General features: G+C 42.6%; 1 protein-coding gene across 1 annotated transcript in view; it reads right to left on the bottom strand.

The window, feature by feature from the left end:
* Positions 1–26,468, bottom strand: part of GDI2 (GDP dissociation inhibitor 2) — a 53,987-nt gene that overhangs the window by 3,222 nt on the left and 24,297 nt on the right. The window contains exons 2-9 of the mRNA XM_068275975.1: positions 15,977–16,084; positions 12,032–12,131; positions 11,645–11,779; positions 11,286–11,484; positions 7,490–7,621; positions 4,545–4,644; positions 3,845–4,016; positions 1,605–1,749 (exon numbers count right to left, since the gene is read on the bottom strand). Coding sequence (XP_068132076.1) covers positions 1,605–1,749; positions 3,845–4,016; positions 4,545–4,644; positions 7,490–7,621; positions 11,286–11,484; positions 11,645–11,779; positions 12,032–12,131; positions 15,977–16,084 — 1,091 coding nt within the window. The remainder of the gene's footprint in view (positions 1–1,604; positions 1,750–3,844; positions 4,017–4,544; positions 4,645–7,489; positions 7,622–11,285; positions 11,485–11,644; positions 11,780–12,031; positions 12,132–15,976; positions 16,085–26,468) is intronic.

The following is a 26,468-nucleotide window of genomic DNA, read 5'->3' as shown; positions in this document are numbered from 1 at the left end:
GCCCCGTAGGGCTGACTGCACGGTGCAGTGTAGAGCGGCTTACAACAAGCAGGATACAGAGAAACCAAATCTGCCTTGGCCGAGTTCAGTCTAGTGTATGTACAAAGCCCAAGTGGGAGCTGGAGGGGGTTTTTGTTTGCTTTTATTTTACATAAAAATACAATAAATCATAAAAGTATCAGAGTTGCCATCAATGCTTATCCTTTGACTGTCATGGAATAGATAGCCCTTGCCAAGACTGTAACCATCATTTGAGGGGATCCAACATGGCAATGATGTCAAAGCGTTAAAAGCAAACTGTCCCTGCCCACATACTGCACACATGTATGTACACTGTGTTCATACACACAAAAAAAAAAAAAAAAAAAAAATTCAGTACACACAGACCTACATGAATCACACAAAAAAGTCCTCAAATGTACCACATTTCTTAAAGTTATTTAAGGGCCATAATTGTAAAATGCTTCATTAACCACTTGCCGACCACACGCTTATACCGTGCGTCGGCAAAGTGGCAGCTGCAGGACCAGCGACGCAGTACTGCGTCGCCAGCTGCAGGCTAATTAATCAGGAAGCAGCCGCTCGCGCGAGCAGCTGCTTCCTGTCAATTCACGGCGAGGGGCTCCGTGAATAGCCTGCGGGCCGCCGATGGCGGCTCGCAGGCTAAATGTAAACACAAGCGGAAATAATCCGCTTTGTTTACATTTGTACGGCGCTGCTGCGCAGCAGCGCCGTAAGGCAGATCGGCGATCCCCGGCCAATCAGCGGCCGGGGATCGCCTCCATGTGACAGGGGACGTCCTGTCACTGGCTGCACAGGACGGATAGCGTCCTGTGCAGCCTCGATCGCCGGGGGGGGGGGGGGGGGGGGTTGCAGCAGGTAGGAGAGAGGGGGGAATTTCGCCGCGGAGGGGGGCTTTGAGGTGCCCCCCCCCCCCCCCGCAACACCCAGCAGGCAGAAGAGATCAGACCCCCCCAGCACATCATCCCCATAGGGGGGAAAAAAGGGGGGCAATCTGATCTCTGCCTGCTACCTGATCTGTGCTGGGGGCTGCAGAGCCCACCCAGCACAGATCAGTAAAAAAAGCGCTGGTCCTTAAGGGGGGGGTAAAGGGTGGGTCATCAAGTGGTTAAGGCTTTAGTATAAGTTGCCAATTTGCGGATTTGATTTTTTTCTTCCTAAAATAGTTAATGCATGCACAATTTGATAGTTTATCCTTGTTTTATTATCTGGTTTTGTTGCATAAGCCTGGCAGCAAAAGCGTTATGGACGTGATGCTTTTCGAAACTACAGAAGAATATTTTTCCATTTTAACTGTAAATACAGTTAAAATGGAAAACCGGAAACACACTTGCACCACACAGAAGAAAACCCTAAAAGGCCCTCAACCTCAATAGAGTTCTGCATCATGCAATACAAAGCTACTGAAATCTTGATAAATTTGAAACTATTTTGATCATCATTTCAAGACCATATCACATGGTGAACAGTCAACTCAAGTAAGGTGCACAGCAACAAGATAGGCCATTCTGTCAACCTCTACCAATTGTACCATATGAAAGACTTCATGCACAGCATTCTAAAAACAAAACAGTCTCACTTACTTCTGCTCTATTGGCTCCAGCAGGTCAAGGGCAGGCCTGATTTCCTTCTCTGGGTCATTGGTTTCTACAGTAGTGCTCACTATAGCAATGTATTTTCCTTGTGCAGCCACATTGTGTGCAGTGGAAATCATACACACATAGATATCTGAGGGGGGAAAAAAACATTCAACATAAAAAAATGTGTAAACACAGGGTATATTTGTTACAGGTACCTACAGAGTTTTACTTCGCTATTTCATCGTTAAGGTCCATTTCCATTGAAAATACATCCCACCCGATGGATAAACCAAATACCCTCCCCACACCGAATACATTTTTTGACTAAAGGTTTTCTTCATGCACTCATTTTTATATTCCCATTCATATTTACATACCGTAAATATGACATACCTTTTCAAATTAGAAATTTTCCATGGAAAAGACACATGGAAAAATGAAGAAAAAGTTCACCAAAAAGTAAGAAACCATGATATAACTGAAATAATAGAGTCCTTCAAACTTGACTTTGGTCAAAGAATTAACCACTCCCCCTCGTAGCAATTACAGCCTTGCAGACCTCAGACATTCTAGTTGTCAGTATGTTGAAGCAATGTGGTGAGATAGGATCTTTATTTCTCAGAACAAAGAGACAAAATGGCTTGCAGAGTACCGATTTCTGCCCAGTGTGTGTCTAATCAAATCCACAAGTGCTGATGCTCCTGACATTCAATTAGTTCAAATAAAAGTCCAGGATTATTTGCCTCTTTATCGGTAAGTGCTAAAATTACTGCAAAAAGATTTTTGAAAAGATTAATGGTGTTGATATTTGTGCCTGTAAACTTGAGTACCGTAGATGCCAATGAAAAAAACAAAAAAAAAACAACACCACAATCTGTTGTCAGTGCTCCAATCATCGTAGCATACACAGACAGATAGGAGCGTGACCATATGAAACATTTAAAGGACAGCTGAAATGAGATGTATATGGAAGCTGCCAGATTTTTTTCCTTTTAAACAATACACATTGCCTGGCTGTCCTGCTGATCTATTTGATTGCAGTAGTGTCTGAATCACACCAGAAGAAAGCATGCAGCCAATCTTGTCAGATCTAACAATGTAAGAAACACCTGATCTGCATATGCTTGTTCAGGGTCTATAGCTATAAATAAAAAAGAGGCAGAGGATCAGCAGGATAGCCAGGCAACTGGTATTGATTAATGGGAACAAAATATGGTAGTCGCCATATACCTCTCGCTTCAGTTGTCCTTTAAACATATGGCAGATTGAACACTAAGGCCTCTTTCAGACTCTCCTGCACAAGCCGGGCACTTGGTACCAATGCTGGACAAGGAGCCCCACCCCATTGAGTTACATATGGGCGTGGCTGTAGCCGTGCTCAGACCAGACATGTGGTGCTCTACCACTGGGTAATGCCAAGAGCTGACATGCGTGGTGTTACATACCACGGTCGTTCGGCTGCATTTTAATTGCACTCGAAAGGCCCTCGGTAGATAGGATGCTAGTGTGCAGTTCAGCCATCCCTCTGAAAGAGGCTCAACTGTGACATTTTGCAATACATAATAAACTGACCAACCACACTACGGAGATCTCAAATACAAAAGTTCACATGTATAACATCTACAACTTCTGCTACAGGTGCATACTTCATTTTGTGCTTTAAATGTACACTCACAGAAAAACTTGCAGCATCTGAAGCAGAGAAAACAAGACCAGGTCATAGCACGTTGAGCACATACCAGATTAATGGATAATTGTATATTTGATATGGTCACATCCCTTTTGCAATTTACATCGTAAGTTTTATTTTCATGTGTACATGATAATGCATTAGCAATAGACACGGTTTTGCATTTTCAGTACCTGCACCTACAGTATAATACTTTAGGACATACACTGCTGACAGAATGGAGAACTCTAATCTTTTGTCTGATGGGTTGTATCAAATATCTCACACTCCATGTTCTGAAAGGGAAGAGTTCAAGAACAGGATAAAAATATTTCACTGAAAGTAGTGCAAGTATTGATAGTCAAATGTGGAACAGTATTGTATTACAGTAATTACTTAGGGCAAAGTGACTAATGTTCTATTCCCATTTTTGGCTCTCCCTTTTAAGTTGTATGAGGGGCGGTGACTTATGCATAAAGAAACAAGAGAAATCTAGCTCAGATGTTGTCCACAGGCAAAATGCTCATACGCACTATGATTGCTTCTACAGTGTTGCCCATGAACTGAAACTCACCAGATTTCCTGTTGACCTGGTTTTGTGGAATGATGATCTGGCAGGAGTTGGCATCATTTGTGTTTTTTATCGGATGATTAAGAATACAGATTACACGGGCAACTTTTCCAGCTTTAGTGACACGATCTGGGACATAACTGGGATCACAAATCAGTTGTTTGCATCTGGCAACCTAAAGAACAGAATATTAAACAAGTTACAGTAGAATCTCATTATATAGCAAACCGGGAAATTATTGATGGGCGAACATCAAACGATTCTTTGTGAACAGTTTGCGATCGTTTTACAAACATTGGTTTCCCGTGGACGCTGTTAATGTCAGTGTGTCTGCCGCAAACGAACGGTTTGTAAAAACTAATGCAAATGGTTTGTGAAAGAACGTTCATTTGCTGCAGACCTATTGACTTTAACAGGGTCCACAGCAAACAAACGTTCATAAAAAACAATGGCTAACAGTTCACAAATGCTCGTTTGTGAAGTTCACCCATCACTACTGACAATGCTTTAAGGTGTCACTACTACTTAAAGAAACTCAGTCATAACAATTATATGAACACTATGTACACACAAATACTGTAAAGATTAGAAATAATTAGCGTTGGAGACAATGTGGCACCGAGGGGACATAGACTTGATATATACAGTGCTCTCAATATCAAGCTTATAAACTTGTTCAAATGGTTTACGTAGGAAAGCTTACCTCTCCTTCAGATTTTACACCGACAATCCTTCCATTCTCCATAACCAACTCTTCTATTGGCTTGTTCAGCATGTATGTTCCTCCATAAATGGCACTTAATCTGCATGACGGGAAGAACATAATAGAGGTTTGCCACCTTCAGGCCACAGGACATTGAAAAATGTCATCTGCACATGCGCACTGTATTTCAGTCCACTGTTGAGTCAGCATCACGAAAAATATAAACATGCGCTCTATTGAATCAAGTGAAAAACATACCATCATATAGCTGTCCATTCAGCTATATTCCCGCTGTTTCGGTGACTAACTTTATCAAGCCATTCCGCAAACATTTTCTGAATGGCTCGATAAAGGACTAATTGTCTAAAACAGCGGGCTGCCACTTTATGGACAACTGTATCATGTTTTTCACTAGATTAAATAAAAAGCATTTTTATATTTTGATGGTGCTGACAACAGTGGACTAGACATTGTGGGCACCAAGAGATGAAAGGGTACAGAGTCACAGTAGATCCCTACCTGTGGAATTCCTTTCTTTGGGTACTTGGTATGCACAATGGTTGACAAATGCAATATTGAAATGGTAAGCAGATCAGGCAAGTCTTATGCACACACAATGCAATTTCCTATTTAATCAGCAGGTAATCGGACAGGAAGTTGTACCCTGTGTACATGTCCAAACTGCTCCCGATCAATAAAGGGATCAATTTTCCGATAACTTCACAAAATCAATTCCTTTCCCGATCGCAAACAGATCGGACAGGTCAGAAATAATGGCACCGATTCTGGAATTAGATTAACATCCTTCACTGACTTTGGTCCAGCCTCATGCTATACTCCACTTTCAGCACTGGTGCAGGGCCAGTGAGGTCTTGCCTAGACTTAACGAGGAACTCCAGTGAGCATTTTACTGTTGGCAGGTGATGTAGCTGCTGCATGGTTTTTGGCAGTTGGAAACAGCTGTAAACAGCCATTTCCCACAAAAGTTTGAACTTTTCTTGTGGGAGGGGTTACTTGTGGGAGGGGTTTCACCACAATATCAGTCATACAGCGCTCCCTGATGGTCTGTTTGTGAAAGGAATAGATTTCTCATGTATCAGCTACTGATTGGGATAAAGTTAAATTTTTTGTTGGTGTTTCTCTTTAACTTCTACAAAAGTGCAAACTATTTCAAAAAGTCATCAGGGCTCAGCAGTGCCTCAGGTTACCAAAGCAGCACCACTAAATGTGTAGTGCAGGAGACATGGGCAGCACGGAGTCGCCTTGCAGTGATGGGTGCCCAGTTCGAATCCCAGCCAGGGCTGTATCTGCACCGAGTTTGTATGATTTCCATTGTATCTGTGTGGGTTTCCCCTCTCATGCCAAAAATATACAGATAAGTTCATTTGCTTCCCCTTAAAATGGCCCTAAACTACGATACATACATCGACAAAGGACTATGCTAAGGATTAGATTGTGAGTACCTCGGAGGGACAATTAAGTGAAAAGACAGTATACTCTGTACAGCCATGTGGAAGATAGCAGCACTATATAAATACTAAATAATAATTTAACACCACCTCATTAATGGTCGTGTTAATACCAGTTTCAAGTCTATGAACACCACATATATGCTTTAAAATAGAACTTTAATAATGTACATAAAGAAGGTAATCTGTTGGCCCCACAAAGTGCATCAAAAAAAAAAAAAAGTAAACTGGATCACCTTTCTAGGATGTCTGCATACAAAGATCTGGCCCCTGTGGTCTATAACTAATCAAAATGTCAAAAATAGTTAGCCTTGTCATCTATCTACCTAAGAAAGCTAGGAGGTAATCAAGAGCTGAGGCTTCTAATGGCAATGGTGGTCTATAATGGTGATGCTGGTTGGAAGTGGAACCCCTCCCAGAACAGAGGATCCCTGCAACTAAAAGCGCGATTTACTGTTTACCACCTAGCTTCTTTGAGCAGACTGGTTATAACATCACTGTTCTTTACAACTGTCTGTGCAGACAGCGCTAGGCTGCAGTGCCCGGATCACTGTATACAGTTCAATTTAATGGGATACACTGTGGGGGGGGAAACAACTGCGCTTGTGATTATGAATTTAGGGATATTCAATTTACATTTTCTCCTCGATGATATTTTCACACCTTGCCAATACAATGCCTTTTAAAGCAGTACTGTAAGGTTATTAAAAAAACATGAGTTCAACTTACCTGGGGCTTCTAAGACCCCCCCCCCCACAAGAAGTCCTGTGCCGGGACAAAACGTTTCTCCAGTCCCTGCCGCCGGCTCACTTCCGGAATTTGTGCCTTTGTTGCAAATCACTGCGCCGTGTCCTCTCTCCTGCTGATGTCACCTGGAGTGTACTGCGCAGTACACTCCAAGTGACGTCAGCAGGAGAGCTCCAAGTGACGTCAGCTCACTAGGTTGGTAAATGCAGCTTAAAGGGAAGGTTCAAGCAAAATAAAAAAATGAGTTTCACTTACCTGGGGCTTCTACCAGCCCCATGCAGCCATCCTGTGCCCTCGTAGTCACTCACTGCTGCTCCAGTCCCCCACTGGCAGCTTGCTGACCTCGGAGGTCGGCGGGCCGCATTGCGTACATTTTAACGCATTCGCGCGAGTGCAGGAACATTAACATACATTTTTACGCGTTACTGGTTCAATGCGTAAATTTTTACGCATTGAACCAGTAACGCGCAAAAATTTATGTGTTAATGTTCCTGCACTAGCGGGAATGCGTAAAAATGTACGCAATGCGGCCCGCCGACCTCTGAGGTCGGCAAGCTGCCAGCGGGGGACTGGAGCAGCAGTGAGTGACTACGAGGGCACAGGATGGCTGCATGGGGCTGGTAGAAGCCCCAGGTAAGTGAAACTCATTTTTTTATTTTGCTTGGACCTTCCCTTTAAAGCAGTAAATGTAATGGAGTACTGATAGAAAACTGTAGTCATCATCCTTACCTTGCAAACCCTTGAGGCAGTTCTCCAAGGCCATAGAGTGGATAAAGGTAAGGGCTTTTACCATATCGTGCAAGGGATTCACTGTACAGCTTAATCCTGTTTATAGTCTCAAGACAGGGCTGAGTCAGATAACTAAGGAAGCAAAGCAAACAAAAGAAGGGTTAAAGAAACAAAAAAAAAAAATTAAATAAATAAAAAGGCCTTAAAATGAGAATAGTGGGAAATGAAATACTTTGAGACATACCGTAAGTAGTTAGATGACCAAGGATTGATTTCCCGGGAAAATGAAATGAGGCAGCAAGTAACGCCACTCAGCCCATAAACCCCACCCCAACCCCTCCGCCCACTATTACAACCCTCCCTCATTGGGAGGTACATTTAAAGACGAATATTAAATTACATTTCAGGTGCTCAGTTAGCTTAAACCCCATTTGGCCTATGCACACTTCCTTAAAGGGGAACTTCAGCCTAAACAAACATACTCATTAAGTTACATTAGTTATGTTAAGTAGAATAGATGGGTAATATATTTTTTTACCCACCCTGTTTTAAAAGAACAGGCAAATGTTTGTGATTCATGGGGGCTGCCATCTTTGTCATGGGGGCAGCCATCTTTTTGGTTGAAAGGAGGTGACAAGGAGTAGGAGACAGTTCCAACTGTCCTGTGTCCTGATCACCCCTCCCAGCTGCACACGCTAGGCTTCAAATGTCAAATTCAAAATGTAGAAGAAAAAAATTTTGCACCAAAACAGCAGAACGAGAGCAACATCAGAAATCCCATCATGCTTTGCACAGCATCAGGGGAAAAAAGCCTGGGCAGTTTTCTTCTGTGCAGCCAAAAATGAGGCTCGGATAATAGAAAAAAAGTTCTGATGCTGTGAAACTTAAAGAAACAAAGCCTTTTCAGTGCTGCTGAGTCGATTTTTAGTCCAGAGGTTCACTTTAAAGAGGAGCTGTCAGCCATGCAATCTCAGAAGAAAAAAACAACAAAAAAAATATATATACCGTATTTTTCGCCGTATAAGACGCTCCGGAATATAAGACGCACCTAGGTTTAGAGGGCAAAAATCAGGAAAAAAAAAAAAAAAAAAAAGTGTACTAAACCTGGTATGTCTATATACTGGAGTGTCTTGTATATGTTCTCCCCCAATTAATGCCCCCCCCCCCCCCCATGTGCCCTCAGGTGTCCCCCATGTGCCCATAGCTGTCCCCGCTACATGTGTGGTCTGCGAGGAGTCCTGGGGGCGTGTTTTGCAGGAGATCGCATGCGCTTGAATGACGGAGCTCCGCTCTGTCATCAGTCTCCCAGCGACAACCGTCTATTTACGGTGTTCCATGCTGTGATCTACGGCAGCGCTGTACTGGGGACAGCTGTGTGACAGGGCTGTCCCCTCTGAACCCACAAGTGTGATCGGCTGTCATAGGCTGATGCCTATGACAGCCGATCACAGTGATTGGCTGGTGGGGGGAGGGAGGGGATGTAAAAATAAAGTAAAAACTAGCCAAATGTATTTAAAAATAATTGAAATAAATATTTACAAAAAAAGAATAATAATAATAATAAACACCCTGGGAGCGATCCTTGCCCACCAACCCACCAACAGAGAGCTCTGGTGGTGGGCAGAAAAGGTGGGGTGGGGGGTGGGGAAATCACTTGTGTGCCGAGATGTACGGCCCAGCAGTGAGGCCCTTAAAGCTGCAGTGACCTAATTAGTGATAAATGGCCTGGTCGCTAGGGGGTTAAGCCTGTGGTCCTTAAGTGGTTAATGACTGCCCTGATAGGCTGGCTGGCTGACTTTTTAACACATCCAAATCTTTTATTGCTTGTTGCTTTTCTCTAGCTGATAGCCATTTTGATTTTGGTATGTGCTTACTTTCATTGCCATATGCTCTCAGGGCTTAATATACCTAAGCATCAATGAGGTCTCCATGCAATTAACCGTCAGATTGACAGGTTGAATCCATTTTTGTCAGATCTGTTTTCTGATCGATTTTGTACAGAAGTGATCGGAAAACAATCGGAAATTAGAGCAGGCCTGTGGAAAAGTATCAACTTGACCCGCTGATCTGATGGCAAATTGCATGGTGTGTACCAGGCATTACATTTCAAAGGAGGGAAGACTGTGTGACATGGTGTCAGCTAAAAAAGCCTGCAAAATCAGATACAAGTCTCTGCACATTACATTAAGTTTTGTACGGCTCTGATTCAGTTCTGTATCATGCCTGCAGAAGAAACAAAATTTTGAAAACTCAATAAAACTACACTCACCTGAAGGATTATTAGGAACACCTGTTAAATTTTTCATTCATGCAATTATCTAATCAACCAATCACATAGCAATTGCTTCAATGCATTTAGGGGTGTGGTCCTGGTCAAGACAATCTCCTGAACTCCAAACAATGTCAGAATGGGAAAGAAAGGTGATTTAAGCAATTTTGAGCGTGGTATGGTTGTTGGTGCCGGTCTGAGTATTTCACAATCTGCTCAGTTACTGGGATTTTCACACACACAACCATTTCTAGGGTTTACAAAGAATGGTGTGAAGAGGGAAAAAACATCCAGTATGTGGCAGTCCTGTGGGCGAAAATGCCTTGTTGATGCTAGAGGTCAGAGGAGAATGGGCCGACTGAATAAAGCTGTTAGAGCAACGTTGACTGAAATAACCACTCGTTACAACCGAGGTATGCAGCAAAGCATTTGTGAGGCCACAACGCACAACCTTGAGGCGGATGGGCTACAACAGCAGAAGTCCCCACCGGGTACCACCACTCTCCACTACAAATAGGTAAAAAGAGGCTACAATTTGCACAAGCTCACCAAAATTGGACAGTTGAAGACTGGAAAAATGTTGTCTGGTCTGATGAGTCTCAATAGTCAGAATTTGGCGAAAACAGAATGAGAACATGGATCCATCGTGCCTTACTACCACTGTGCAGGCTGATGGTGGTGGTGTAGTGGTGTGGGGGAGGTTTTCTTGGCACACTTTAGACCCCTTAGTGCCAATTGGGCATCGTTTAAATACTACGGGCTACCTGAGCATGGTTTCTGACCATGTCCATCCCTTCATGACCAACATTTACCCATCCTCTGATGGCTACTTCCAGCAGGATAACACCCCGTCACAAAGCTTGAATCATTTCAAATTGGTTTCTTGAACATGACAATAAGTTCACTGTACTAAAATGGCCCCCAAAGTCACCAGACCTCAACCCAAAAGAGCATCTTTGGGATGTGATGAAACGGGAGCTGCGTGCCCTGGATGTGCAATCCACAAATCTCCATCAACTGCAAGATGCGATCCTATCAATATGGGCCAACATTTCTAAAGAATCCTTTCAGCAACTTGTTGAATCAATGCCACGTAGAATTAAGGCAGTTCTGAAGGCGAAAGGGGAGGGGGTCAAACAACATATTAGTATGGTGTTCCTAATAATCCTTTAGGTGAGTATGTACAGTTAGTCATTAAAGGCATTATGCGAATTTGATGTCGGCATATCTGCTACATGGCTAACACTGGACCATGCTTCACTTATATAACCACTAGTGTACTAACCTTTGAGAAACCCTTACTAGATTTCACTATGACCAAGGAAAGGGAAGAAAGATTACCATATAGTACACACACAAAAAAGTTCAGGCTTGCTGGATCACCTGTAATCTAGTCCACCACTGGAGATGCCTTAGATATCAAGCCCATAGATTTTTAAACCAAAAAAGGTATGGTATGTCAGAGAGGAATATATAAGCAGCTAATAAACAACCACATGAACACTATAAGTCTGTCACAGAACTCACTCATCAGTCCGGTAAAGAGCCAGAGCATGGCCTGTAAAATCAACTACATCTTGGCCCAAGTCAAACTTCTTGTAAACCTCTAGCATGGTTGTTTTCTTGGGATCAATGCCTTCTGTTGTTTTTGGGTCATTCTCATCAAAGTTTGCAACACAGCTAAGGAATTTCTTGAACCGCCTCTTCTCAAACAAGCCCATCAAACCTTGAAGAGCATAAAATGAATTCGCAATTAGTGGAGAAGCTACATACATCAACATTAAGTACTCCACTCAACCAACCATAAATACAAACATTACATGCTGAACAGTCTCTTTCTACATGTAACTGCTTGGTTTTACCGAGCTGAAAAGCAAGCTACTCACTGGAGGCCAGAGCTTCAGCTTCTGTAGATGGAACCTTGTAGATTTTTCCTCCTTTGTAGACAAAACTCCCTTCAATCACTTTGAAATCCAGGTAACGGGTTACTTCAGTAAACAGCAGCATTTTAACCAACTGACCTGAAAATACCAGCATAACAAAACAATTTTAACTGTGAAACAGATATGACAAGTAAAAATATTTATCAAAAACACAGCAAAAAAAAATGTATATTATGCATTCTTAAGCATACTAAAGGTGTGTGGATTTATTACTGGTATATTCTGCTGTGCAATGTGTTGGCACAATATACAAAGACTCACACCTCATTCAGACTCACACAAATGGTAAAAAAAAGCCATCAAAAATCAAGATATGTGATAACTTATTACCGTTGGCCATAAGAAATTTTGGAACCAAATCTACATTCCAGTCTCGTCCTCGTCCCATACATTCTGGTGGACTTCCAGGGAGGTTAAACCTTTTATATAGCTAAAAATTAAAATAAAAGCACATAAACAAAAAGATTTTCAGAGCCTAAAACTAAAATCAAATTTTGCAAGCAAGTAAACTCAAACAGCCTTTTTCTGCTGGCAAAATACCATCCTACCTAATGAAAGCGCAGGAATGTGTCCATGTCAGACACAGTGTGCAGGAATGCAGCAGCTGCAATGCGCACAGGCCCTGGGCGGACATGTGGGCACACGCAGGTGTTTGGGGGCACACACACTTGTGAGTTAGTCTAGCGCCTGTTTATTTCAAATGGGCCTAACTGACTAGTAAGAGTATAATTTTATAAGCATGGAAGGCCTAAAGGGAAGAGAAACTTGCTTCTTCAGCTCTGAGACACACACAAGCTAGGCAGGTAATTTGGGCAAGGCCATAGGTCGCTATGTTAATTGCTGCTATAGCAGCACCAAGTGTATAATTTGGGCGCCATACCTATAGCCTGTAGGCGGTACAGGAAGAGGTAGGCAAGCATGGGGGGTGTTAGGAGTAGGCAGATAAACAGTGAGAGAGGTAGGGTAGGTAATGTGAGCACTTGCCATGCTTTGTATTTGAAAGTGTCAAACCAGTCGAGCAAACCTGAATGGGAAATAAAAACTAACAGAACTGCCTCGGCTTAGGAAAATTTTTTTTTTTTTTTTTTTTAAAGCTACAGTAACAAGCTGATCTCCAAAATACAAATAACAGAAACTTCCCATTTCAGATAGGATAAAGACCCTGACCAGAAGGTAATTGGTAAAAGTGTTAGAGACAGGATCAGGACGTCTGCCAGGCAACAGGTAATATTTTAAAATGAAATACATATGGCAACCTCCATATCCCTCTTTCCTCAGGTTCCCTTAAGTTGTAAACACCCTAGACCAGACTCCGCTGAGGTAGTGGATCAGGGCGCTCTTGGCCTAAAATGTAGCAAGCGTACATGAGTCCCTAGAGATCGCTGCTTCAAAGAGCAGGGATTCTCACGCTAATAGCAACGTGTTATGTTGCATATATCACAGGACCATCGTCACCGTCCAGTACCCCCAGGGGGTCCCCACTCGTACATTTCAGGAAAGCAATCAATTATGGGCGGGGAGGAAGAGGCAGTTATCCTGCTCTTCATGCACCCAGTCCATCCATGGGCCCTGCTTTTAGGGACCATTGACAAATCAATCTCATCTTACTTGACTACTGAGTACCCCCAGGTGCCCGAGTTGTACCTACTACCTAAAATTCACAAGAGTCTCGAGAGTCCACCAGGCAGGCCAATTGTCTCCAGCATGAATTCAGTTTTGTACCCGCTGTCGAAATATGTTGATGCGCACCTTCAACCACTTGCTGAAATGATTCCTACATGTCTGAAAGATACTACAGATTTGCTAAATCGGTTGAATGGTTTTTCTGATGTTCCTGATGATTTGCTGTTGTGTACTTTGGATGTACAAAGCTTGTTCACCTCCATACCCCATGTTGAGGGGATGGAGTGTATTGAAGAAAAGCTTTTGGAAACCAATGTGCATCACAATAAAATCTACTTTTTACTAGATTGTTTGGACATGGTTTTGCGGCAGAACTATTTCAAATTCAAGGATAATTTTTACGTGCAGACACAGGGCACGAGTATGGGGTCGCCTGTAGCTCCGTCATTTGCAAATTTATTTTTGACAAAATTGGAAAATCAAATGTTCTTGCAGAATCCTAGTTACAAACAGCAGCTTCAGGGGTACTTCAGATTCGTGGACGACATACTCATTTTGTGGAGGGGTTCAGAAACCTCTTTCCACAAAATGGTAGATGAGGCAAATGCAATGCATTCAACCATCAAATTCACGGCGGAATGCTCAGTGGAGAGCATAAATTTCTTAGACGTAACCATCAGCAAGGGTGATGGTAGGTTTCGGACGAAATTGTTTCGGAAGCCGACTGAAAGAAATAATTTATTGCGCATGGACAGCTTTCATGATGAAAAACTTAAAAAAAAGCATACCAAAGGGACAATTTTTCCGCGCTCGGAGAATTTCGTCCACTGATACTGAGTACCGTGAGGCTGCTACTAGGCTTGTAGACAATTTTGTGGAGAAAGTTTTGACAGGGATAGATTGTTACAAGTTAGTGAAGAAGTAGGCACTATAGGCAGAGGGTCCTTGTTGGTATCAGGAATGAATAAGAACAAAAAGTCTGAAAGAATTCCATTTGTTTTACATTTTGGTCACCTCTCTAGGAAAATAAGAGGGATAGTATGTAAGTTCTGGCCTATTCTACAGAAAGATTCAGAGGTTGGTTCTCTTTTCAAAGATATTCCCTTGTTTGCATACAGGAGAGGCAGAACAGTGGCCAATTTTGTATGTAAAAGGGATCCGAAACAAAGACAGACGATTGGTCGCAGAGGCACGCATCCTTGTTGCTCTTGCAATTGCTGCTCTGCGGTGATCAAGGGAGAATGTATCTCCCACCCCCACACTGGTCAAAGGATCAGAGTGGGTGGTAATTATAACTGCAACACAGAGTATGCCATATATGCTTTAAAGTGCCCTTGCGGGCTGGTGTACGTAGGGGAGACCACCCGAAATGTAAAAGTCCGCATTCAGGAGCATAAAAGGAGCATCTCAGATTTTTATAAAAACCCTGAGAAACAAAATGTCCCCGTGGCTAGACATTTTTATCAAGCTGGACATTCAGCATCTCAGCTGAAATGGATGGTAGTGGATTCTATTCCCCCTCTTAGACGAGGAGGGGATAGAGAAAAGGTATTACTCCGCAGAGAGGTTGAGTGGATAAGGAAACTAGATTGTGTGACTCCTAGAGGATTAAATGAAAATGTGAGTTTCAAATGTTTCCTTTAATTCCTTACAAGAATGTTTTCCTTAATTTTTTTTACAGGAAAGAATTCTAATGTGGGCCTCTATAAATTGCGGGATATGGATGACCCCTCATCTTGTTTTTGCAGGGTAGACGGTATAGTAGTTCCCTGTATGAGGATTTAGATATTGTACATATTTGTTTATTATGTCACTTGCAATTTATTATATAGAACTTCCTGTGGACTTATGTTGGACTTTCAGGGGGTTGTACTTCCTGTGGGTGGTCCTATATAAGGGGTGGTGTGGTGGTGGGCGGTTACACCTGATGAAGGGTCAGAGTACCCGTAACATGTAGTGTGTGCTGTTGCTCGAATAAAGAAGTCAAACGCAAGTTTAGAGCCTGTGGAGTGCCTTCTTCTACATATTGTTGCTTTGCAGGGGTGGTGTACCTGCAGGAGAGGAGCACCGGCTGTTGCTACCTGGCCAAGGGATAGCAGAGGTGAGACTCATAGGTGCTCAAGATTGAACCATTCATGGGAAAGCCCTTCGCCACCCAGTCACGCCCCTTGCGACATAGTTACTGCCCCATGGTTGCTTAAGGTTTATTAATTAACACTCAACTCCCACAGCGCACACACGTCGCAGCTCTCCTGCACTCTGTGAGCTGTAACATAATATCAGGAGCAACCATGAGGGGGCAGTAATTATGTCACAAGTGGGAGTGACCAGGTGGCAAAGGGGCGTTCCCTATGGATGGACTAGACACAAGAGGAGAACTGCCACTTCCGCCACACTCATAATATAGACGATGTTTCCAGTTCAGCATTTCAGGAAAGCATATTGGGAACTCCTGGTGGCACTGGAAGGGGAGGATGGTGCTGTAACATATGTCACAGCGCCGCTTATAACATTACTATTAGCATGGAAACCCTGCTCTCAGTTCAGGGGTACTTTAACACATTTTACATAATGCTCTACAGCAATAAACCAACAGAGAGGATCACTAGTTCTATGGTAAATGATGTACTGATAGCAAAAATGAATCCTTACATCTTCCAAAGGTGTGATAGAAGCACTCTCTCCCCCATAGTAAGAATTACGATCCATGTGCAGCACTTTCTTGCCATTTACTGACATTATTCCTGACAGGATGCATTCCTGGAAACAAGAAGACAAGTAATGAATATATACATGTGATAAAGACGTATAGGTGTCAGACAACTATTACTTCTGTGTCACATAGGCGTGTCCAAGTTTGCTGCCAGTCAATATTTGGACTACACCTGGAAATTAGTCTCCTACTCTGTGCAATGACTAGAGGCGCTCAAGGAGATGATATTTTTGGAATTTACTGCAATTTCGCAAACTGCATGCAGTTAGGGAACAAGATCTGCAGCTACTACACTTGATTGACTAATTTACAAGCAGATATTTAAAACAAAAATTAACAAAAACAATTAAAGTGCAAAAAAATAGGAGCTCAATCTCCTCCACTAGTTACTCATGCCAAGATGGGAGGTCTCTAGCTTCCACCAATCGTGGAGATGCAAAGCTGGCTGCAAATTGAAAGGTTAATAGGCTGTTATCCCCAGGGCTGTGGAGTCGGAGCAATTTTGGGTGCCTGGAGTCGGAGTCGGGAAAAAATGCACCGACTCCGACTCCTAATGAATTTGTAACTGTAATTAAAATAGAAAATATGATAAAATGTTCTATTTCTCAGATAATAGTCATTAAAAATAATGTATATATACAGTATATATACAGTAATAGCTGTGTTCAGTCCACAAATATGAAATAAACCAATCAAAATGAGTTACTTGTGCTGCTTCAATAAAGCAGTCCCCATATTTTTAAAGTCAGATATACACATCTGATTGTGACTGTATATGTGTACAAAGGAATCTCTTATATATACTAAATAACAGCTATGCTGTAAGTATAAAGCCTGATGTGTAGCCATGTCACTAATAGAAATGGTCAATGAGATGGGTACAATTCTGCATTGATGCTGGTTTATGCAAATGTATGCACTCTCTTTGCTCATGAAATCAATTAAATTGATATGTTAAAATTTGGTTTGGTGACTATGAATTAAAGGGTACCTGAGGTGAATTAAAAGAAAAGCTTTATACATACCTGGGGCTTCCTCCAGCCCCCTTCAGGCCATTCGGTCCCTCGCTGTCCTCCTCCGCCACCTGGATCTTCTGCTATGAGTCCAGGTAATTCAGCCAGTCAGAGCAGTCTGGCTACGTGCCACTTCCACAGCCAGGAGCGTTCTGCACCTGCACAATAGTGCTGCGCAGGTGTAGTACGCTCCCGGCAGCAGGGTGTGTGCATGCGCACTACACCAGACTGGCTCAAGTGCCTGGACTCATAGCAGAAGATCCAGGTGGCGGAGGACGACAGCGAGGGACTGATTAGCCTGAAGGGGGCTGGAGGAAGCCCCAGGTATGTATAAAACATTAATTTCATCTGTCTCAGGTTTACTTTGTTACACAGTAGTACTATACTCTACATATGCTCTCCCCACAGAGCTGCAGGGAATCCACTGAGAATGCACATTGAACACAGAGGTGTTGTCTATCACCCATAAACCTTGTTCAGATTGTGCATAAAGAATGTGTAATAGAGGAAGAATCTCCTCATTCCCCTGCAGAGTACCTGCACATCATTCTTACATGTACCCACAGTCACATTGTCTTGGGCCTGATAGATGTTCTTTGTTCCGGTCTGTACCTTTTACAAGTACTCTTACCAAGGACTAGTTTTAGTCTAAAGGGAATAAATATAGTAGTCTACATATCCTTCTCACTTCAGTTGTCTTGTAAAATTCCTAAGCGTTGGCAGTTAAGAGACGAATTTCACATTACATACTGTTAATCAACAAAATTGTAATATGCAAATTAGAGGAGTCGGAGTCGAGGAGTCGGTGGAATCCTAAACTGAGGAGTCGGAGTCGGTGGATTTTCGGGCCGACTCCACAGCCCTGGTTATCCCACCCTAGAGTATAGTCTTGCTTATCCTCTCAAGAGGGGTGCTGTCGTGACAGAAGTCCTGGGAAAGGCCAATTATACTTAAAGTGGATCAGAGATGAACTTTTACTCATTGCATAATTGTGTTCCTTTCCTATTGTTTATAGGGCATTCCTCAAGCCAAATACTTTTTTGTTTTAATTCTCTTATTCCCTGTAAACTAAACAAGCCTCGCCCACAGGTTTTCAGAGAGCCAAGGTATTTTCAGACAGTAGCAAGGGCTCATGAGAGCTCAGTCGGGGCAGGAGGAGGGGGAGGTATTACTAGCCAGAGATTTCAGAGGCAGAGTTGAGGGAGGAGGAGAGGGGGGGGGGTTAGGTTTTTTTCACAGGCTGAGTGCTGAAGATGTAGATAAGCTTACCTGTGTTTAAGGTTTACAAACAACATGGCTGCTGTCGTATCACAGGAAAAAAATCATATTCTATCGAAGCTGTTTGCAGCTAGATTTGCTGTGTTAACTATCTAAACTTTAGATAAGATATATAGACAAGTGACTTGTTATAGTTAGTTTTTCATCTCGGATCCGCTTTAAGGTAATGTCTTTTCCAAGAGTCGGAAGGACAGCACCCCTGCTACCCACCCTATTTTGGGTGTATTTGTACATTAAAATTGAATTGAGCATTATTATGTGTCCGGGACTTATTTTTTATTTACGGAGGAGCATTGGCATGTGTGCCTGCTTTATGCTTCCTGACTACTTGCTTATGCAAATATTGTATCTTTAAGCTTCCTGTCCATAGGTGGGAGGGGAGACAAGTTTCAAGAGGGGTGCTGTCCAGATGTCCTGGAAAATAACATATACAGCACATGCACATTACAAGTAAGTAAGCTGAAAGGAGGATTGTCATTAATCCTTGTAATGTGCACAACTAAAGGGATTGCTTGTTCCAAGCACAAGTGGAGTTTTACCTTATAACAAAAGCAGCCTATAGCACCTACTTTAAAAAGTGCCCTTTTTGCATATTGAGGATGGGGATGATGTCACATGGAGGAATGTCTATGGTAGGGGATGACTTTCTATGTGAAGGTAAACTGACCTCTCCTAAGGTTTCTAGCATATTTCATGCATTTCTATTGTAATGCACGTCCTGCTTTTAGAATGCTCGATTATGACCATGGGCTCAATCCTCAACTCAGTCATGTGGCTTTACCGTGTATTTGCACATATGTATCAGCAATTACTTTGTTATTAAAGGGACTCCGAGCTCAAAATAAAGACGAAATTGGTAGTCACCTGGGGCTTTCTGCAGCCCAGTGTAGGTCGGGAGGTCCCACGGCATCCATCTGGCTCTTCACCCAGAGCCTGGTCAGAAAAATGTCTCCCCGGCGGCTCCCGGCAACTCTGGGCCTGAGTGTCGGGCTCCTCTTCCTGAAACGTCACGTCTGTAGTCATCACACAGCTGCCTCGCGTCATCACGGCGTCCGGCGTGACAGTAATGCGCATGCGCCGTACTGACCCCCCCGGCCACCGGGATGACGACAGACGTGACGTTTCAGGAAGAGGAGCCTGACACTCGGGCCCAGTGTCACCGGGCATATGGATGTTTTTGATTTTAAACAATACCAGTTGCCTGGCAGTCCTGTTGATCTATTTGGCTGCAGTGGCTGTATCACACACCTAAAACAACAAGCATGCAGCTAATCCAGTCTGACTTTAGTCAGAGCACCTGATCTGCATGCTTGTTGAGGGGCTGTGGCTAAAAGTATTAGAGACATAGGATCAGCAGGAGAGTCAGGCAACTGGTATTATTTTAAAAGGAAAAATCCATATCCTCAGTTTAGGTTCCCTTTAAGGCAGAAAGAATATAGTAGACTCTCGTCCTATTAAACGGATATAGTAAACCTCAGGAAATAGTATAGTAAACTCAGTCCTAAGGTTCCAACAAATGCATCTACTGTATATAAATAATGTATGACCAATTCTTATATAGTAAACTACTTTTCCTGGTCCCTTGGAATTTACTATAAAGGAAATCTACTGTAGTTATAATTTAAGTAGGCCTCAGTTATTTGGCCTGAGTTTAGGTAAAAGGCTTGTCCGCAGTGTATGCCTTTAAAATAAATAGAGTTCTTGTGATGCAGGCAGAGGCATCTCAGGGTCTGCGTGTAGCAGAGAATACACGCAGATACTGAGAACATGTTCCTGAAAGAAGGCCACAGGCCTACTCTGACCTCAACACGTACACCACAGGATCAATCAACATAGGCCATGTTTACCAAAATACCCAAATTCCAGTAAGTAAAGGAAAGGTGACATTGAATATTAATCGAGTAGGTCTGTATTATGACACCACGAGGGGGCTCAACCAATAGTCTGGTCTAGGGGATGGCGAAGATGATGTCACATTTAACTCTTTCCTAGTCGGTATTAAAACCCAGGTGGGCGATCAGAGCTCACTCTGCTTCTTACTTTCACACTAGCTCTAAATGCTGACTAGGACCTCTAAGTATTTTCATTCTATATGTAATCTGATATATTGTATGCTGTACATAGGTAGTCTAGTGTAACGTAGTTTAGAAAGAAGGTACCTGATTGACTTCAGCAGGAAGTTTAATCAAGAAGCTTGTAACGCAGCATGAATATTGGCGTGGCTAGGATATGATAAACTGTATCTATCTGTATTTCTGTTTCCTGAATAAATAACGTGAATATTGAAGAAGCCTGAGAAAGTCTATCTCCTGCTTGCTGTGATGAGTCGTGTGTGCAACTCTTGCTGATGAGTTGCTGGTGCCGGAAAAAGGTGATTAGAACAGTTTATAACAGTAGTATCTCTTGTTATTACTCTGTTCCCACCCATAAGATTTTTTTTTCTTTGTGCACTTCTCACAAATTTTTCCCTAATTTCCTGTTTTGCCAATAGGACAGGAATAAGGAATTCTCCAGCAAGCCATCAAGTAAACACAAACTTGTCACATTCTAACCATTCCCAAAAACATGAATGTATTGCTTTCTCAGAACATTAAGACAGCAATAAAAATCTACAGTGATACTTTACTCTAGCTTTGCCTAGCGGTTTATTATGCAGCCAGCATATGAAATATTTAATAGGAAAATTGAGCTGTCATCACCTTTTTTTCCGAACAAGAAAGTATATATTATCCCTTTTTTTTCAATAAAAATCCGATTGGACAGGTTTGAAAAATCTTTATATTCGATCTAATGGAATAATTGAACAGTTATCTAATAGAAAAAAATTGTACCATGAATGGGCACCAAAATACTCAAAATTAATTACAACAGGCCTTCCTGAGAATCTGTGTAGCAAAAGTTTTACCAAGTCAGTAAAAGAACGTTAAACTTTAATGGGATACACTGAAATATATAAGATGATTTACCAGAACAGAATTACAACAAACGTGTGGCAAGGGCTCTTCCTTCCTATATAGAAGATCCGTACAAACAGCATGTCCCATGTACACAATCTACACAATCTCAGTACTCTAATCTGGCTTCCGTAGAGTCACAAACCAAGCCCATCTTCACAAATTTCCTTCTAAACACAGGAAAATGACTTTTGGGCAACAGTTGCCATGAAAAGGGAAGAGGCTTGACAGAACACATTGACCTGGAAAATTCACCCAAGTATTTGTCAGCATCTTTGTCCAAGCAAACCACGCCTGTCACAGTCACTGTCAGCAAGTTTGAATGCCACATTTAGTTGATTATAAAAGCATAACAAAACACCTGCCAGCTATCAGCAAACATATTACCGTGATGCATTTTTTATTGGCATGTTGACAAAGTTTCAACAGGAACATGTTTTTGATGTGGTGGGTGTTCATGTTGTTCACCCTCCCAGACACCAACCCCTTCAATCATTGCCGTGGAAGCTTTCTCTATTATCATTGTGTAATGGAGTAGCGTATTAAACACTTCCCACAACCTCACCCGTGCATTTATATAAGTAATGGAGACTACATAAAGCCTGCATGCAGCGAGGTAGAATAACGCAATACGTTACAACGCTGTACTGTGAGGCCCAAAAAAATTGTATGGTCAGTGAGTTGACATGCAGAGTTAGGGCTCGTTCCCACTATCGCGAATCCGCATGCGTCCAACGCATGCGGATTCGCACATGTAATGTGAGTAGATGGGGCTGTTTCCACTCCTGCGTTGGCGTTGTGCGTTTTTTGTTGCGGAGAAAAACGCACAAAAGAGGCAACGATTTCGCCTGCGTCGGGAATCCGTGCGAATCGCCGCTAATGTATTTAATAGTAAAAACGCATGCGTTTTTTACATGCGTTTTTACCCGCGATTCGCGTGCGATTTTGCACCTTTTCCAATGTTATTTTGCCCTGGCAGTGTCATGGTTAATTTCGCATGGCACCCTGCCATGCGAAATCGCACGCGAAATCGCGGGTAAAAACGCATGCAGAAACGCATCCGCATGCGTTTTTACAAGCGTCGGAATGCCGGCGAATCGCGTCGCAACAGTGGAAACAAGCCCTTAAGGTGGGTACACACATCAGATAAGTCTTTGGAAAATGAAAGATCACAGACCCTGCATACAAAAAGGTGCTGTACACATGCAAAAGATCAGTACCTGCAAAAGATCAGTACCTGCAAAAGATCAGTACCTGCAAAAGATCAGTACCTGCAAAAGATCAGTACCTGCAAAAGATCAGTACCTGCAAAAGATCAGTACCTGCAAAAGATCAGTACCTGCAGATTCTCCCCATACCCCCCCCCTAAACCCCCCCCCCCATGTACTGTATGCATCTATCCCCCCTGATCACCCGTCCATCACCCGTCAGTCATTCTAGAAAGAAGACACCCAAAGGTATTCCGTACGGAGTATGGTGAGTTCATAGAAGATTTTATTTTTTGTCACAAGTTAGCGGAAAATGACACTGTGAAAAAAAACCAATTAAAATCAATTTCCGCTAACTTGTGACAAAAAAATAAAAACTTCTATGAACTCACCATACTCCTAACGGAATACCTTGGGGTGTCTTCTTTCTAAAATGGGGTCATTAGTGGGGTTCCTATACTGCCCTGGCATTTTAGGGGCCCTAAACCGTGAGGAGTAGTCTTGAAACAAAAATGACCTGTGAAATCCTAAAGGTACTCATTGGACTTTGGGCCCCTTAGTGCAGTTAGGGTGCAAAAAAGTGCCACACATGTGGTATCGCCGTACTCGGGAGAAGTAGTATAATGTGTTTTGGGGTGTATTTTTACACATACCCATGCTGGGTGGGAGAAATACTTCTGTAAATGACAATCTTGATTTTTTTACACACAATTGTCCATTTACAGAGGTATTTCTCCCCCCCAGCATGGGTATGTGTAAAAATACACCCCAAAACACATTGCACTACTTCTCCCGAGTATGGCGATACCACATGTGTGGCACTTTTTTGCACCCTAACTGCACTAAGGGGCCCAAAGTCCAATGAGTACCTTTAGGATTTCACAGGTCATTTTGAGAAATTTCGTTTCAAGACTACTCCTCACGGTTTAGGGCCCCTAAAATGCCAGGGCAGTATAGGAACCCCACAAATGACCCCATTTTAGAAAGAAGACACCCCAAGGTATTCCGTTAGGAGTATGGCGAGTTCATAGAAGATTTTATTTTTTGTCACAAGTTAGCGGAAATTGATTTTAATTGTGTTTTTTCACAAAGTGTCATTTTCCGCTAACTTTTGACAAAAAATAAAATCTTCTATGAACTCACCATACTCCTAACGGAATACCTTGGGGTGTCTTCTTTCTAAAATGGGGTCATTTGTGGGGTTCCTATACTGCCCTGGCATTTTAGGGGCCCTAAACCGTGAGGAGTAGTCTTGAAACGAAATTTCTCAAAATGACCTGTGAAATCCTAAAGGTACTCATTGGACTTTGGGCCCCTTAGTGCAGTTAGGGTGCAAAAAAGTGCCACACATGTGGTATCGCCGTACTCAGGAGAAGTAGTATAATGTGTTTTGCGGTGTATTTTTACACATACCCATGCTGAGTGGGAGAAAGATCTCTGTAAATGGACAATTGTGTGTAAAAAAAAATTAACAAATTGTCATTGAGGCCTCTTGCACACTGCAAGCAAATCAGATTCAGATTCAGATTTTTAATCTGTTTTTACATCCGATTCCGATTCAGATTTTTAATCTTAACTGCATGCTGCGTTTTTTGATCCGTTTTTCTGTTGAATGTATTCAAGGAAAATCGGAAACGGAATCGGAATCGGAAACGGAATCGGAATCGGAAAACGGATTTGCAGTGTGCAGGGAGCCTTACAGAGATATTTCTCCCACCCAGCATGGGTATGTGTAAAAATACACCCCAAAACACATTATACTACTTCTCCTGAGTACGGCAATACCACATGTGTGGCACTTTTTTGCAGCCTAACTGCGCTAAGGGGTCCAAAGTCCAATGAGCACCTTTAGACTTTACAGGGGTGCTTACAATTTAGCACCCCCCAAAATGTCAGGACAGTAAACACACCCCACAAATGACCCCATTTTGGAAAGTAGACCCTTCAAGGTATTCAGAGAGGGGCATGGTGAGTCCGTGGCAGATTTCATTTTTTTTTTGTCGCAAGTTAGAAGAAATGGAAACTTTTTTTTTTTTTTTTCTCACAAAGTGTAATTTTCCGCTTACTTGTGACAAAAAATAATATCTTCTACGAACTCACTATGCCTCTCAGTGAATACTTTGGGATGTCTTCTTTCCAAAATGGGGTAATTTGGGGGGTATTTATACTATCCTGGAATTCTAGCCCCTCATGAAACATGACAGGGGGTCAGAAAAGTCATAGATGCTTGAAAATGAGAAAATTCACTTTTTGCACCATAGTTTGTAAACGCTATAACTTTTACCCAAACCAATAAATATACACTGAATGGGTTTTTTTTTTTATCAAAAACATGTTTGTCCACATTTTTCGCGCTGCATGTATACAGAAATTTTACTTTATTTGAAAAATGTCAGCACAGAAATTCATGTCTTTTTTGATGAATATAATAAAAAGTAAAAATCGCAGGAGCAATCAAATAGCACCAAAAGAAAGCTTTATTAGTGACAAGAAAAGGAGCCAAAATTCATTTAGGTGGTAGGTTGTATGAGCGAGCAATAAACCGTGAAAGCTGCAGTGGTCTGAATGGAAAAAAAGTGGCCGGTCCTTAACCCTCTGGGCGATACAATTATATCGCCCAGGAGGTGGCGCAGCACTATTTTTTTTAAATTTTTTGTTTTTTAAATCATGTAGCGAGCCCAGGGCCGCTACATGATAGCCGCAGCGCAGCGGCATCCTCCCACCCACTCCGATCGCCTTCGGCGATCAGAGTAAGCAGGAAATCCCGTTCAGAACGGGATTTCCTGCTGGGCTTCCCCGGTCGCCATGGCGACGGGGCGGGATGACGTCACCGACGTCTTGGACGTCGTGACGTCAGAGGGAGTCCCGATCCACCCCTCAGCGCTGCCTGGCCTGATTGGCCAGGCTGCGCAAGGGGTCGGGGAGGGGGGGGCTGCGCGGCACGGCGAGCGGCGGCGGATCGACGATCGGAAGTTCTACGCAGCTAGCAAAATGCTAGCTGCGTGTAACAAAAAAAAATTATGCAAATCGGCCCACCAGGGCCTGAGAAATCCTCCTGCGCGATATACCCCGAGCTCAGCTCGGGATTATCGCTCAGGAGGTTAAGGGGTAGAAAGCCCTAGGTCCTCAAGTGGTTAAACAAGGTGTGTATGAGATCTGCAGATAGACTATGAATGCATTTTGCAGGAACGGATCTTTTGCAGATACTGATCTTTTGCATGTGTACAGCATTTTGCAAAGATTTTTATCTGATGGAGAGTTTAGCTCAATAGAATAGACTGTAGGTATGGCTCTCATACAGCATGGAAGGGGGTAAAATTGGTCTGTGATCTTTCATTTTCCAAAGACTTATCTGATGTGTGTACCCACTTTTACTTTGCACAGCAACTGAGCACTGAACTAGCTGAGGCCCCGTTTTCACTAGGTGGCATGCATCTTGCAGGAGCACGGCAGCACTTGAAGTGATGTGAGCACGCATCCAGATCGCTTAGCCGTGCCATGCACAGCTAGGGATTCAGATGCGTGCTGCAGAAATCGTCCATCAAGGAGGTTCTACACTCGGCCACAAAGGTATTTTAAACATCTTTATTGCAAAAAGTACAGAATTGCAAATGCACAAAACTTACTACATTGTCATTCATGATCAATGCATAGTCATACATAAAATAGGCTAACTCAACTCAGTAGTGAGCCACCATGCTGTAGCAGACATTCAACAAGATGCTTTACATTTTAAGCAAGAATATCAGTGTTATATAACTCTGTTTTCTTCCTAACAAGTGGCTCCGCTCATTCTATATAAATATGTATCATGCGTGCAAAGGAAGAATTGGGAATGTAATTCAGATCAAGGCTTTAATTCCTCCAGAAATAATTTAGCCAAATTATCAACTGATCCTTCCAAGCCAAGAATTTCCTTCCCTACAAAAAGCAGGATGCCAAATCACTTATCACAGGAAGGGAAAAAAGAAAAATCTA

Source organism: Hyperolius riggenbachi, chromosome 3 (genome assembly GCF_040937935.1).
Source record: "Hyperolius riggenbachi isolate aHypRig1 chromosome 3, aHypRig1.pri, whole genome shotgun sequence".
In the NCBI taxonomy this organism is placed as follows: domain Eukaryota; kingdom Metazoa; phylum Chordata; class Amphibia; order Anura; family Hyperoliidae; genus Hyperolius; species Hyperolius riggenbachi.
This window is presented reverse-complemented; position numbering and strand designations above follow the sequence as displayed.